We start from the raw sequence: 15,578 nt of genomic DNA, 5'->3' as shown, positions 1-15,578 counted from the left end.
CCAGATTCTGCTGGAACAGGAACACCCTGGGTTTAGTGACTAACATGCTTAGGAGAACAAGAAGAGAAGTGAGGGTTGAAGAGACTGAGGGTTGAGAAAAGCAACACCCCATGATATCAGATGTGGGGAAATATTCAGTACTGGATGTTGTGCATCACATCTCCACACAGCAAATAGATTAGTTACACAGTTGTAGTACAAACACATAGCAGAAAATCAATAAACACATACCAACAAAATTTTTCCATGAGAAACGATTTTCTGTCTGCTTCCATGACTGTGGCCATGCCATCAGGACAGTGTTGTGCTTCATCCCTCCTAGTCCAGCTGACTGGATCAAATAGGATATTCCATCTCTGTAATTAGGAGACACCACAATCTGGCAAAAGCCTTTAGTCTTTTCTACTCCCATTAAGGCTTTAACATTCTGCCAAAGGAAGATTACACGTGGGGAAATACAGTCAGCAACACTGGTAATAAACACCATAAGGAGTAACAGCACTAAGTAAGAACACATCATTAGCTGCAATGTACAACCAACATCAAGAAACTGCTGATTCCAAGAGAGTGAACGTGATTCTGTGACAAGTAAAACCCAAACCACCACACACAGGGTTTTCATTACTTTAATTATTTAGCCTTATATTTCTCAAACAAGATATGAATAAAAATACTTTGACAAAGAGAAATAACACTGCTTCAGGTAAAGTCAAAACTGCTGACTGACCTCAGGTATGGAATAGCAAGTGTCTCCTTTTGGAATTGGAAGGGTTAGGAAAAATGTGATGCCAAGGGCTTTAGAAGAAGAGGCTGCCAAAGCTCCTTAAAACACTTAGACAGTAAGAGGCCAGTTCTTTAGTGGCTGCTAACACGGTAGATGTGAAGGAGACAGTTGGAATCACTGTCTGAATAATGACATGATAAACTGACCAGATTAAATCTCCCACACTCCTTTAATTTCAGTATGAGACTCTTTCATTTAAACACAGACAAACATAGGGACACAGAAGTAATTTAAAAGTAGCATTCAAAATGGTATCAAGGTTGAGTAGGGAACATCAGCTTTGGAATTTACTGTTTTCATGGCACAGCTTTAAAAGAAGAAAAAGAAGTCTTCAGAGAATTTGGCAGCAAAGCTAACAGGCCTGTGCAAACAGTACCTGTGAGCACATATCAGTTTAAATAGGCGCATTTTGCTCATTTAAAAGATGCTTTTTTTTCCTTTTTAAAACAAAACCAAAAGGTGTGAATGAAAAAGAATCTTGATTTCCTACAGCTCTTGTAGAAACCTTCTCTAGCTGAAATTTTCCAAAACCAAACTTTCACAATTCATCTTCATTTCTGTTTCAAAAGCAGCAATTTCCTTGATCTTAACACCAAGGTCTGACTTCCTAGAGAGCCTGGGGATTAGGTGTGTCTTAAATTCGTTGCTGTACCCTCTCTCAACCATGTAGCTGACATCAAGTTAAGCCAGCTACAGGTTAACACTTCAGCTCCCCATGGGTAAACACTTTCTGTTTAAAGATTTTCACTGGCCTCACTGTACGCTCAGTCTTGTTTTCTTATCATTCATGTTGATAACAATAGCTTAATAACAATTGCTTTCACAGTGTAACATTGCTAGACTGTTTCCATGCTAATTGCTCTCTTGGAGCCTTTCATGTGATAGTGGTGTCTTCCTACTTAGTTGTTTGAAAAGCCACTTGGGACTAGTCTGAATACCAAAAGGGAGGAAATAAAACCCAACAGAAAGCTGGGAGGAAAGAGGGCAGTTAGCTTTGTTAAGTCCATTTCAAATACTCATCTATTTGAATAAATCACAGGCATTTTTACACAGCTTTGAAGATGACATGGATCAAAACAGTAGGCATTTCAACTGATATTCTTTTCAACAAGACTGAAAATATTCACCGTTTTTGGAAGATATATGGGCAATCAAAGCCTACTTCTGGAGCAGGCTTTATCCTGGTTTTCTAAAGGCAATGGGATTTTCAACAGTATTGAATATAATACACGAAACATGGTATTTTCTAAAAATGCTTTCCCACTATAAAGTCAAGAGAGTTTGCACAGGTAAGCAAATATGATTATTCATACTGAATTCACCTGATACTGGATTAAACAATGTAGTACATAGGTCGTTTAAGACTAAACACAAAGGTAGACTTGCTTTGCACTGAATGACCAAGTTGAATGAACAACAGGTTTTCAGAAGCTCAGTCTATTAACTTCCGTTTTTCCTTAAGGGGACTATTTAAAACTGAGGTATTTTTAAGGGCTTCCCATAAGAACTGGGTTTCTATTTCCAATTGGGCAGTCCAGTCAAATACAGAGACATTACCAGGGGAGAAAGAACAGAAAGAAACATTCAGATTCAGTGTGTTTTAAGCACAGTTAGAGGGCACCTTAAAGCATATGAGAACTTCCTATTTTTCCCTACCTCATTCTACCTTCTCTGGAGATATGGAATAAATGGGAAATAAAAAAAAAAAGGAGAAAAAGTAAAGGATTTCAAGGAGGATGTTGTTTATGATAAGCAACAGAGTAGGATTCCAGTAAAGACTGCTCCTAATCCTAGCTCTGCTATATATTTTTAGGACAATGTAGAAAATCATATAATGTATACATTCAGAGGACGAGATTATGACATCTGCATCTGTCAGATAAGTGGGTTTTTTTTATTAAATAAATCAGTTTCCTTATAATTTGTTAAAAATCTATCACTTCTTTGGTTTTTGCTACACACACCAACCTATTATTTGTATATAATCATTGACTGTGCTGAGGGTAAAACTTGCTGCTTTATCCAGTATTTTGTAAGTCTGTTCTAAGATGCAAGTTATCCAGATTAAACATTTCAATACTAAGGGAAGTTCCAAGTGTCTGTAAGGTGTCTTGTACATACCTCTTCAGCTTTCTGTGTTTCTGCACACTTATCCAAGTAGATTCCCTGAAGCACAGAGCCCACAATAGTCAGTCCTTTACCAGCCTTCAGCTGAGAGGTGAAAGAAAGCAATCTAGGATGTTTCACCAACTGCTCACTATCCAAGTTTAACAAGACCAGAAGTTGAGGTCTGCCAAAAAAGAAAAACACTAAGTTAATCATACACAAATACATACAGAAAAGCAAGAAAGGATTGGAAAATTAAAATTATCAATTAATGAAATGCAGATATAGTGCTTAGTTCAATAGAAAACATTAAACTATAGAGCAAAGAATTCATAACTCGCAATATCAGCAACTCATCAGGTGCAGAACACCTGCATAAGCCACTGTAGCAGCCTTCTGAGGAGCTCCCTTAAAGAACCAAGAACATTACTGAATCAAAATTATCACCCTTACAAGGTCCTCTAGTGCAACCTGCTGCTTAAACATGGTTAAACACTGAATGCACACCAGACTGTTTACAGCTCCATCCAGCTGCATTTTGAAAGCCTCCAGAGAAAGAGATGTTATCACCACTGGGTAACCTCTTCACTGCTCTATTAGCATCATGTCAATTTTAATTCTTTTTTTCTTTTTCTACTTTATGTTTTCTCCTTCTCCCACCATGTATGGCTGTAAGGAGTCTGAACCCATCTTCTCAGTACCTTCTCCTTGGTAATGGATGTTTATTACTTAGTGATACCAGCTTTCAGGCCCCTCCTTGAGCCTTCTCCAAGCTGAGTAAGCATAGATCCCTCAGCCTCTCCCCACAAGGAATATGCCCCTGTGCCCCAAGCCCACCATCTCAGGGGTCCTCTGCTGAACCACACCAGCCTATTGATGTCTTTCTTATATTAGGGTGCCAAGAACTGCATTAAATATTCTAGATGCATTCCAGTGAGTGCTGAGCAAATATTATTTACCAATATATTTACTTTCCAGTATACTAGGTATGCTCCTGTAGATGCAGTCCAGCACATCACTACCAAGGCACACTGCTGGATTACCTACTGGGAACCACAGGTCCTTTTCACCAGAGCAGGTTCCCAGCCTTGTACCACTGCATTGGACAAGCCTGTTTCAGATACTAGACTTGGCACTTGTTCTCCTGGATATTCATGATGTTCTTGTTGATCTAGTCTTTAACCTGCATAGGTCATTCCAAAAGGACAGTCATACCTGTACTGATAGCACCCCAAGTTCAGTACTAACTGTGTACCTGATGAGGATGAATTCTGTTCCCTTCAATCATTATCCAATCTGCTTACTTTTTCCAAACATTTTATTATTTTCCTGTCCTGCCTCAGAACCAGCACAGTTTAAGACATAACAAGGAGGTCCAGTTCAAACTCACATAAAAGCAGTGATTCATGTATTCCACAGTAACTCTGTACAATCAGGAATCCCACAACAAATGGTAAATAATGCTGTTACACTGAAGGGCAACAGAACATTGCATGTGTATGCACTCAGGGATGCTATCACATAGCAGTGACAATGATTAAAGCACCACTTTTAGGGACAATTTCTTTTTGGTGTGTTAAACTGATCAGGTTCTCCTGACTTGTGCTCTATTCACCAGAGGTGACAATGTGCAAATGTCTTTTTGTTCCTAAATGCCAAGGAATTTTTTGTGTTGGCTTTGAGAAAATGGATACATTAACAACTAAAAAGAGTATCTTGCAAGAACAGTAGTGGACATTTGACCCCATTACATACAAATGGACAGCAAACATGAGATTTTGTTTAAATGATATCTAAGAAATCAAGAAAGCATTGCTATTAAATAAAGAGATGTAGAAAGAGATTGCCACACAAAAATAATTTAAACAAATAATGGGTCCTTTGTACATTTATACAATGTATTTCAGAGGGAAAATTCATAGAATAAAAAGGAAATAAAACTACCCAAACACTTAAGGAATTGCAGTGTTTCTCCTACAGAGACAGTGGGACTCAATGGTAACTGTTGCTCTGAATCTGAAAAAGCTATAAATAATCAAAGTTCTTCTGCACTTTCAAAAGCTATGTTAACACCAGGTGGATTTAAGTTCACCTTAGTTTGCCCATATTCCCAGCAAAGTTAATTATTATTGTAGTAAACAGTAATACTATTGCACTGACATAATTTCCATGCCCAAGTTTAAACATTATTTTGATGATGAATTTCACTTTGGCATTAGCTTTAACAACAACATTCCCAATACCTTTCCTTATTTTGAGACTTACGTGACTGTGGAAGGCATAGGGCTTACCTCCAGTTCTTGGTGTGAGGAGGACCATCTTCAACACGAAGCAAAGCATAGCGAGCTGCATTCAGAGACAGTCCTCGGATTCCATCACCCCATTCTTTTTCCGCTCTTTGGGGTGCAAAGAGATTCAATTAACAGGGTCCCATTTATTTATACAGATTAAGTACATTTTCTCATGTTAGGGATAATGAGCATGAAAAAGTAACACTTTTGTGCATGAATACATGACAAAATCCCTCATCTTGCAGATTTAAGTCAAGAATGAAGACTAAGCAAGATAAAGTAGTCTCAGGTCCCTTCAAGAGAACTACTTATTGTTACTAATACTGATTATGGTTTATTTTATTCATATTTCAAAACATTTTTTGTAATCACAAGGTTACTTAAGTTGCTTTTATGCACTAGAATGAATTAAGTGATGGCTACATAGAATCATAGAATAGTCTGGGTAGGAAGGGACCTTCAAAGGTCATCTAAACCAACCCCAAGTCCCTTACTTCAAAGGAACTGTTTTAGAGCAGCAGAATGAATAAGTGAATCTTGGTTTTGTATGGTTTAGTGTGTTGTATCTTTCCCTAACACCACCAATACAGCTTTCTCCACATCCTTTTCTTCCCAGGTTGTCCCCCAGGATGAGCCTAAGGCTTCATCTGCACTCCTGATCACTTGCAATCTCCCTACATTTTCCACTCCTCTTTCTCCCAAAACAAAGCTGTGCTAGATGTCATGTAGAGACCAAATAAGAAAGAACTGTTAGGCTAACACAATTTTCCTTTCTGAGGATTCTACTATGCAAGGGGTCCACCTGCCTTGCCTTCCCTCTTGTTTCCATTCATGAATTCACCCTGAACTTTGTTACCTCTAGCCCTCTTTCAAAATTGGGCGAAATAAGCCAAACTGAATTCAAAAGCTATTAAAAACAATGTGGCAATTAAAATAGCCTGACAGACAGCACAGTCACCTCAGTTTCTTTTACTTAGTTATCTAAAAATCCAAATCAAAGCCCAGGTTTTCCCAGGCAGTAGTTCTTAGAACATATCAGGGCAAGTTTTCTCTCTCCCCACTGTCAAATCAGCCCCTGCATTTGCAAAGGCAGGGAGAAAAGAAGGTAAGTTTCTCCAAAAAAAGAATCTCTTTCCCAGGGTAGATGTGCTGCCTGTGTACAACACTTATAGAGTCTGTATACAAATCTGTATACACATACATATGACATTGATATATGTGCATGCCCATATAGACACACACAAGCAGAACTGCTACCCTCTGATCCAACTTCCTGGTTACAATAGGCAAATTAATTTCCTTATGACTGACCCACTAAATGGAGCTGTCACAATGCAGGAAAGCATCTAATCTGGAAATGGAGCTATTAAAGGATGGAGAATGCACATGCTGGAGCAGTTTATACCCACTGATCCACTTAAGACCTGCCCTTAATCGCACACCAAAAGTGGCCTCACTTCAATTTCCTGCTCCAATACCTCACCATTTTTCTTGACTAGAATCTTTCAGCATTGGGTGTCTATCCTTAGAAAGGGAAAGCACACACATTACTGATCATAATCACTCCCAGGGTTTGGATATGTTGGCTGGTTGGGGTTTTTTTGGTTGGGTTTTCTTTCTTTATGAACTCAGCACGTTCTTTCAGTCTCCTACTCACACAGTGTTTCTTACAGGTGTAGCTCTGTAAGTGTCCCTTGCCAAAGGCATATAATGCAAAGTATGTTCTGATTTACGGACAATCTAAGCCTTCAGAAAATTGTTAATTTTTGGTGGGTGCTCTGTATGGCTCAGTATGATTCAACCTAAAAAGTGGGCTGAAGTCCACACAAAAGAGGAGCATTTCTGGGCTTTAGCACCAATTAATAAGAAGGTAGCAGTTCTGTATGTTACTATTTGATATTAAAAGGTGATGTTCCTGCACATTAAAACATTACACCATAATCTCTGCTCAAATGACATTTCCCCAGATTAATTAGTTCTTATTTTCATTATTTCTGACTGTCAAGAAGTTTGGAACAGAACTTCCACAGAAATGAGAACCTGAAAACTTACAGCCCTTCATAGAGACAGGATCTCACCTTGTTTCAAGGAATACTCTTAATTCTATTACTTCAGTTGTATCTACTTTATACAAAAGCGCTTTCTGCTGAATGTTAAAGATATTAAATATAGAATAAATAAGATATATGGTCTTACCCTCTATATTCTATGTATTTGTATATACATCCTGCGATTAGCATGGCAATCAAAGCATAGTACCAAGAGCAAATGAACATCAAGGCAAGACATAAACTCATCCCCAGGAATGAGAGAGTCCTAAAAGAAACCATTTTTTTCCATTTTTTTAAAGAGGCATGCAAATGTTCCACAGTCAATTCCTTACTTAAGTTAACTTCCATAACTACAGGCCTTACATAACTAAATGGCCTTTCTTCTTCAGAGGCCATCTCATAGCTACAATGTAAACACAAATACATTATCCCCATTTTAGTTTACATATATTTTAAAAACCCCCAAACATTCTGAACCTTTTGTAGCATAATTAATACAATTGAACTAGATATAACAATAGTGTTACTACATTTGTCACATCTGAAATTCTATTGGTATCTCCAAACAAGGTCTGTTTCAAAACATACTCCTATCACTTATTTAAAGTTAATTTGAATTTAAGCTAAAAAAAGTACTCAAGCAATACTAAACAACATGATGTTAGTGCCAGCAAAAAATAGTTGATTAGTTTAAACTAAATTTGACTCATTAATTATATTCTCCACTTCTGTTATGGTCTGTCTCTTAGGCAAGAACATTGGACAGTAGATGACAATACAGAAAATAATCTTTCTAAGGCTATAAAGAGGAACTGTAAGCTGAAAGAATTATAGAGGCGTCTCCAGATTAAAGTCTACATGCCTGGTTTGCCCACATTATTATTCAAGATAGATGTAAATAAACTCAGAAATGGATTGTTTTGTGAATGCTTTTAGTCACATATGACACCACAGACTCAATTTCACCTGATTTCCACTAGCTTTCACTGTCGTGACAGAGTGTCAACAGACCCATCTTTTGTTTAGTACCTTTGGTTTGCTTCTTTAATACCATGCAAGTATTAAAGCAAAATGCATCCAGGTTTAAACCTAAGAAATGCTTTCTACCTGTTCTGAAGACATCAGCATCTAAAAGAACAACAGCTGCTCTTTCATGCTTTGACTTAGCCAACCTAACACTCTCATTCAAAAATATAAGGCCCCTTCCCAATCCTGGTCAAGCATCCCAACACCAGGCTTTGGCTGGAAGTGATGCTGCAGTCACCCAGCAATCAGCTGGCTCACTGATTTCTTTGGGAAGAATATCAAAAAGGATTATTCCAAAAGGTTACAAACTGTGCTGCTGACATCTCACAACCCTTTTCTTTTTCCTGCCTCACCATGGTCCACCCTGTACCTGTTGCCATCCTCCATTGTATCCACCTGCATTAGCTTTTAAGCTACTCTGCACCATTTACTGTACTTCTGCCGCAACCAGATTATTCAGGAGAGTTGGAACTAACACATAAAAGCCAAATAAAACAACCCCCTAAAACATACAAAATTCAAGCCCCTCAAAAAATCCAAAAGACAACAATCCTCCATTTTTCTTCTTGATGTCGCAACTGCTACCAGGTGTCTGCAGTGATAGACTGGGAAACAGGCATGATATATCTGGAGATTTTGATGCCAAACTACTATATTCGAAAGGATTTTTTCAGGGCAAACCCATGACATTTCATTGTATCAACCTTCCTCAATATTAAAGACAGACTATATGCTTTTTCATCTTCATTTTCACATATACATAAGATCTCTTGGCTTATAAGCAATATTAAATGTCATCCTGCAGCCCCTTCCCAAAACCTCTACAATTAGCCACATATTTCATGATCACAGCTATTTTTCTAGCCCTATTCCTGTTTCAAAACACTCCTCCTATCACTTATTTACTGTTAATTTGAATTTAAGCTAAAAACCCACATGAAAAACAATGTTGCTGTTAAAGTGTTTTCAGTGCATGAATCTCATGAAGTTAGAAAGGAGGCTTTGCTTTATTACTGAAGGAAAATCAACAATTTCAGGCTGCAGAATTAGTTTTAACTCTTCCAAATGAAGGGATATTCCCTACCAGTGGTAATACTTGAAACGAGGTCTCCAGTTGGGAGTGCGTAAAAGCGTCTGAACTGCACAAGCCAGATTTACAAACATATAGCACATGAGGAAAAACCTGTTGAGACAAGAATAAAAAAGCAGGGAACAAAAAGCATTTTCCAATAGGAAATTAAATAGACAGATTGGCAGTAAATGGCTGAACACAAACCAAAAAAAGAGTAGGAACTTGTACACTGTGTTTTCAGTGGCAAATAGAAGACAACACGTAGATTAAGTTAATACTAAGCCTCAAAATATGGTACTAGCATAACACAGAGCCTCAAACAAAGACTCTGGAGAACACACAGCAAACAACTGACAATCACAGTGTACAGGTTCTGGCTGGGATAGTTTATTATCTTCACAGTAGCTCATACCATGCTACCTTCTGGATTTATAACCAAAACAGTGCTGATAACACAGGGATGTTGCAGCTGTTGCTGAGCAATGATTACACAGCAGCAAGGCCTTCTCTGTTTTTCTTGCCACCCTGCCAGCAAGCAGTCTAGGGGAAGGGACACAGCTGGCTCCAACTAACCAAAGGGATATTCAATACTGTATGACCTTGTGCTCAGCAGTAAGAGCTCAGGGAAAGGAGGAAGTGGGACACCTTCGGAGTTCATGCTGTTTGCTTTCCAAAGTAACAGTTACACATGGTGACCACCTTCCTTGTCATGGCAACACACAACACTATTGATTGTGAACTGAATTCCTCCTTTTGCTTTGCTTGTGCCTGAAGCTTCTTCCTTACCTATTAAGCTGTCTTTATCTCAACCCATGAGTTTTCTCACTTTCACCCTTCTGATTCTCTCCCCCATCACACTGGGGCTCAGGCAAGCAGATGTGTGTGGCTGAGCAGCCCACAAGGGTCAACCCATGACACATGGGATAAACTTCCAAGGCTAAGTCAGTAAAACAAAGTTCATTTCCTACCCAAAAACATTAAATTGCTTTGTCTGTGTCTATCAGATGCACTTGAACTACAGTAACAGGACTTTTTATTTTAGAATACAGTTTTTTAAAAGTTGATTTATTTTTACTAGCATTCAAGAACTCTGTCATGGAACAAGGTTTTTGTGTCTGAGAAATTAGTTCCAGCCATTTTGTTGTTTTATATTTCCTTGAGGATCAAACAGGAATATAACTTGTTAGAAAACAAAGTCTAACATGTATTATTTCAAACAAAAAAACTGGTATGTATTTAAAAACAAAGTACTATTTAACTTAAGAAGACAAAACACCACACATACTTACATTGAAAGAATTGGTGCTACACTGTCCAATGAGGCTATCAAAATTCCTATTTCACAAATACCAGCAGTGAGGAGCAGAGCCCAAGTCGGTTCTCCATTTGCTTTTCCATGACCAAATACCTAGTTCAATTCAAATAAACAGTAAGATTAGGGAAAGCTGTTCATTATGCAGTTATGAAATATGGTGCAGATTGCAAACTAACCCTAACTGCAACCAAAATGTCATTGGTTAAAAATGAAGCAATCTGTACCATAAGAAAGTCACAAACAAAAGTGAAAACCCATACATTTCCATATGAAAATTTCTACTTAAATAAGCAATGACTAACATTAAAATACTACTGCAGTTGCTGTTGAAATAAACTTAAGTGACTTAAAACCAATGTGCATCAGAGACTCATGCTTAGTCTACAAACATCTAATATAGTTGAGGGCAGTATTTACTGTAGCATACAGAAGAGGCATCAACTCAGTACTTACAAACACAAATACTGATCTTGAAAGAGGATTTATTTAAGCCTATGATCCTGCACAGAGCCTACCAAACATCATTTTGCAGGTGGGCAATTTCCACTGGGGAGAATTCTATCCAGCTATACTGGTAATAGGTGGCAAACTGCCTCACCTCAAGTTCCTGCTGTATTTATTATCTTCACTCCCATTTTCCATACTGGCATCCTTTCCAAACATATATGTTCTTTGCCTCAGTCATTCTGCATTCTGTCTTCTTTCCTTAGATTCCTATCATATAGTCTCCCTTCCCTTACACTAAAAGGCCATTTTTGACCCCTATATTAATCTCCTTCCATTCATTCCTTAATTCATGCAGCAGCTGTATCACTCCAAAACTGCAAGCACTTTTCAAGTCTTGCAACATCCTGCTTCTCCTGGGTTCCCTTTCCTTTGCTTCCCAAACCACATTAAGTTTTTCCTTCCTATTCTTCACTCCTTTCAAATCTGACTCTGGTAAGATGGAATCATACATCAAAACCTCTCACCAAGTACCAAGTTACTTCAGACAAAAACACAATTCATCCTTTGTCTCTCTCCATACAACCCAACTGTCCTGGTTTCAGGACATTAATATGTTGACTTGTTGTAGGCTACCCCCAAGCTCAGGAACCAAATCAAGCTGCTCCTATTCTATACCTAGCCCTCACTGAAGACAGATTACAGATATTCCTGAACAGAGTCTTAAGTTAGTCACCAAGTATAATAGCTCATTTTTAATGTAACATACTACATGGACCTCAGATGTGAGACAGTGACCTCAAGCACACTTCTGATCAAGACACCTGAGGCAAGTGTGGGTAAAGTAGGTGATCCTCAAACATAAGTTTGGTCACATAATGTAGGTATCAGAATAATGATATAAACCAAACAAGTGCTTCAAGTCATCTTCAGGACTCTCTCCACACAGAACAGTCTATTCTTCTAAATTCAGCCCTAGCCACTTTCTGCACTATCTGCAATTTCTTTCTCTGGGTTAAATTTGACAACTGTCCCCTGACTTTGTCTTAAAAAACCCAAAACCAAATCAGAGTTATTCAGATATAAGCCCATTTTTAATACTTGAACCTGTTCTTGGCAGATTATCATTGTACTGTGCAACCGTTGGCTATTCTGGCAATTTGAAGTAAGCTTTCAAGCTCCAAGCTCCATCAACAGAAATCACAGCTTCGCCCTCTAGACATTATCTTTTGGAATTTCATTTATTTTAAGTCTAGTTGCCTAGTTTTTGCAGATGCTGCCCAGCAATTGTGTTAAATATCTTTGAGCAAGGGTTCTCTTTTCTTCTGTTTGCCAGCTCCCTGAACTTCCTTTGAGACAAATCCAATTTATTCATTGTTAAAACACACACAGCGATGCTGGAACAATCTGAATGTTCAGAGCCATGGGACACACTTCCATAGTCACATTGTTGTTGACTTCATTCAGCTTACAAAAATGAATAAAAACTAAAACTGAATCTCCATGATACAAGAAGTTATCATGCAGTTCCATAATGAGATTAAATCAACTCTGTTCACAAATTGTAAATACAGCCTGAAGTCAAGAAGTTCAGTTTGATAGTTGCCTTTTAGTTCATATCTTATATTATATTATATTATATATTATCACTACAGAATACTTGTGTTCTCAGTTTTGAGCCATTAAATTTCATGTATAAGAACAAAAATAATTAAATGTAATTGCACAGAAATATCCCCATTCAAACTTCATCCTACAATAGCTCACTCTATTTGTTCACAATTAGAACTAAGCTCTAAACTTTTTCCTCACAGTTCTACAGGAATAACAGAAGTAATGCCTCATTTGCCATAATATAAGCTGTATTTGAAGAAAAAAAACCATAATCTCACTTGGATAAAGGGCACAATGCCATCTCTTGCAATGGCCTGTAACAGCCGGGGTGCACCGGTGAGACTCTGGAGACCAGCACCACAGGTTGAAAAGAATGAACCAATGACAATGACCCATGGAGAAGGCCAGGCCAGTGTACCCACCACTAGATTTCCATTAACTGCTTCTCCAAACCTTGAAAGGGGTGGAAGAAAGAAGAAAAAGCATCAGTAAGCATTAAAACAACTTCTAGTATGGCATCAGCATGCACATCTCAATCTTTTTTGGACAACAGCACTTTTCATCAATAAACAACATGTCATATTATGCACTATAAACTTTCTCAACCAAACAAATTCTCTTTATTCTGCTGGTTTAAAGAAAACATAATCGATGCCTCCAGGCAGACATGCAGCAAAATTATCAGGTGTCTTGGCAGACTACAGAATTAACACCACCAGCAGAAGTATTTACATATGCATCCTTTAGATCCTTGTGACTGCTAGGAACTAGACTGCAGAAGTCTGATCTACAGATCAGATATACCCTAGGGCATAAGCAGAAGATTTGCAAAACAAAGTATTAACCTTTCCTTTTAGAGGCATGTGACATTGATGTATGAACATAGAGAAACTATGATACCACCATCTCAAATTATGCACATGCCTTCTGACTGTCATGCTACCTGATGCAGTTTTTAAATGAATACATAAAGCAAGCTGCACACAAATTCTTAACCAAGTTCTATAGAATTCACATTCTATTGCCTGTGTTTTTTATTAAACCCAGGGTAGGAACCACTAGAAAGGATGAAAGACAAAGAGTGAAAGATGTGTGACCTACATTTTCCTATGGCAGATATGCAGTCAGTAATGAAAACAAAAAACTCCCAGTCTTTAAACCAGACCAAAATCTATATGTTTTACTGGCAGAATGGATTCCAGCCAAAAGAGAACTGGCAGCACTGTAAGTGAGAGATCATGGATTCAGTGCAAACTTGGGCCTTAGCAGAAAAGAGAACCAGACACCATCAAGGAAACAAATGTGAAACCTGCCAACAGACTCATCTTACTCAACTTCTCTTAAGGGAAAAATTCATCAAAATCTGGAGATTCTGTTCATTATTATCTCCATTACATTTATTCCTTTCATGCTTCATACTGTGCCTCAAATGACCTCAGGCAATAATGTGACTCCTGATCTGCAACTGGTATTATAAAACAAAAAATACCTTTACATCCAGAGACATCCTAGGCCTGATGGTGCTCTGCAGCCTCTCTCTTGAACTCTCCCTGTCATCTCAAAAAGTCTTTTTCTGCCTTTGTCCCTCAGGTGCATATTAGTCCTCCCAAAGTAATACCACTGCCCTTACCTCCACCTATCAGTTCCACAAATACCAACTACAATTTTCTTTCTGAAGGACATCTTATTAGGGCCAGTTCCACCTCAAACATTTATCTTCAAAATTCAAATGTTTATTCAGGTTAGATCTAGGCAGTTCTTCCCTGTGAGGTGCTGAGGCGCTGGCACAGGGTGCCCAGAGAAGCTGTGGCTGCCCCATCCCTGGCAGTGTTCACGGCCAGGTTGGACACAGGGGCTTGGAGCAGCCTGGTCTGGTGTGAGGTGTCCCGGCCCATGGCAGGGGGTTGGGACTGGATGATCTTAAGGTCCTTTCCAACCCAAACCATTCTATGATCTATTTTAGATTCTGCTTCTGCTTCTCAGGTGGATACAGTCCAATAACTTGACCAGTCCTTGCAGCCATCTCAGTTTAACAGATAGACTTTCCCTCCAGTTTTGACTTAAGCAAAATACTCCACATAGATATTTCCCATAAGAGCCATTAGTAAGTCCTATTAACATAACTCATGACCACACATACTCTCTGTAAAATTAGAAGTTGAATATGACTTACTTATCTCTTAATATTACACCTTCTATACAGGCACCAAACAAGACTATACAGGAGAGATCTATTACTGAGACTGAAGGAAGATATCACTGTAAATAATCAGAGACAGAAAAAGAAACACAATTTTTCACCTAGGGATGAACTTAAAGTGTCCATGATAATGAAGTGGGTTTTTTGTTGTTGGTTTATTTGTTCTGGTTGTTTTGTGGTGGTTGTTTTTTAATTCCTCTCTGCTACAACCTTTTGGATTAGATTCTTTATGATTGCATTTGATACACAGTTGAATTGTGAAGTAGTGGAAGTCACCAGTTCATATGTCATGTAATAGAACAGGTATTGTCTCATGCAAATGGACATTTTTGTCTTCTAGGTATTGAAGGTCTAAATTTCTATTGTTGGTAGTTTGCTTTAAGATTTTTCACTGGTTATACAGAGTATCACAACCAAGCAATCTGTCAGCTGAAACACGATGATAAAAACTTCTGTATCACTTCACTAAAAGTCTGCTCTATCTTGAAATTCAAAGCACTACTAGAACACAGAAATATACAGAAACATTTGCCTATAGACATAAAATCTGAGCTATTTTAAAAATACTTATTGCTAATATCTGCACTTTAGACAATTTCTTTTCCGTTTAGATTTCCTTAATTTTATACTTGGGCAACTCTAACAACTTCTCAATGAAAAGTCCTGTTATACCTA

At 38.1% G+C, this 15,578-nt stretch overlaps 1 protein-coding gene across 2 annotated transcripts in view; it reads right to left on the bottom strand.

The window, feature by feature from the left end:
* The window catches only part of LOC101867866 (solute carrier family 12 member 7), a 56,108-nt gene that overhangs the window by 12,576 nt on the left and 27,954 nt on the right, over positions 1–15,578 (bottom strand). For both annotated transcript variants that reach the window (XM_031047978.2, XM_031047979.2), the window contains exons 11-18: positions 14,877–14,934; positions 12,982–13,156; positions 10,620–10,738; positions 9,343–9,441; positions 7,378–7,497; positions 5,182–5,286; positions 2,906–3,074; positions 232–427 (exon numbers count right to left, since the gene is read on the bottom strand). In XM_031047978.2, the coding sequence (XP_030903838.1) occupies positions 232–427; positions 2,906–3,074; positions 5,182–5,286; positions 7,378–7,497; positions 9,343–9,441; positions 10,620–10,738; positions 12,982–13,156; positions 14,877–14,934 (1,041 nt within the window). The remainder of the gene's footprint in view (positions 1–231; positions 428–2,905; positions 3,075–5,181; positions 5,287–7,377; positions 7,498–9,342; positions 9,442–10,619; positions 10,739–12,981; positions 13,157–14,876; positions 14,935–15,578) is intronic.

This window comes from Melopsittacus undulatus, chromosome 1 (genome assembly GCF_012275295.1).
Source record: "Melopsittacus undulatus isolate bMelUnd1 chromosome 1, bMelUnd1.mat.Z, whole genome shotgun sequence".
Taxonomy (NCBI): domain Eukaryota; kingdom Metazoa; phylum Chordata; class Aves; order Psittaciformes; family Psittaculidae; genus Melopsittacus; species Melopsittacus undulatus.
The sequence above is the reverse complement of the archived record's forward strand: the minus strand, read 5'-3'. Positions and strand labels throughout refer to the sequence as shown.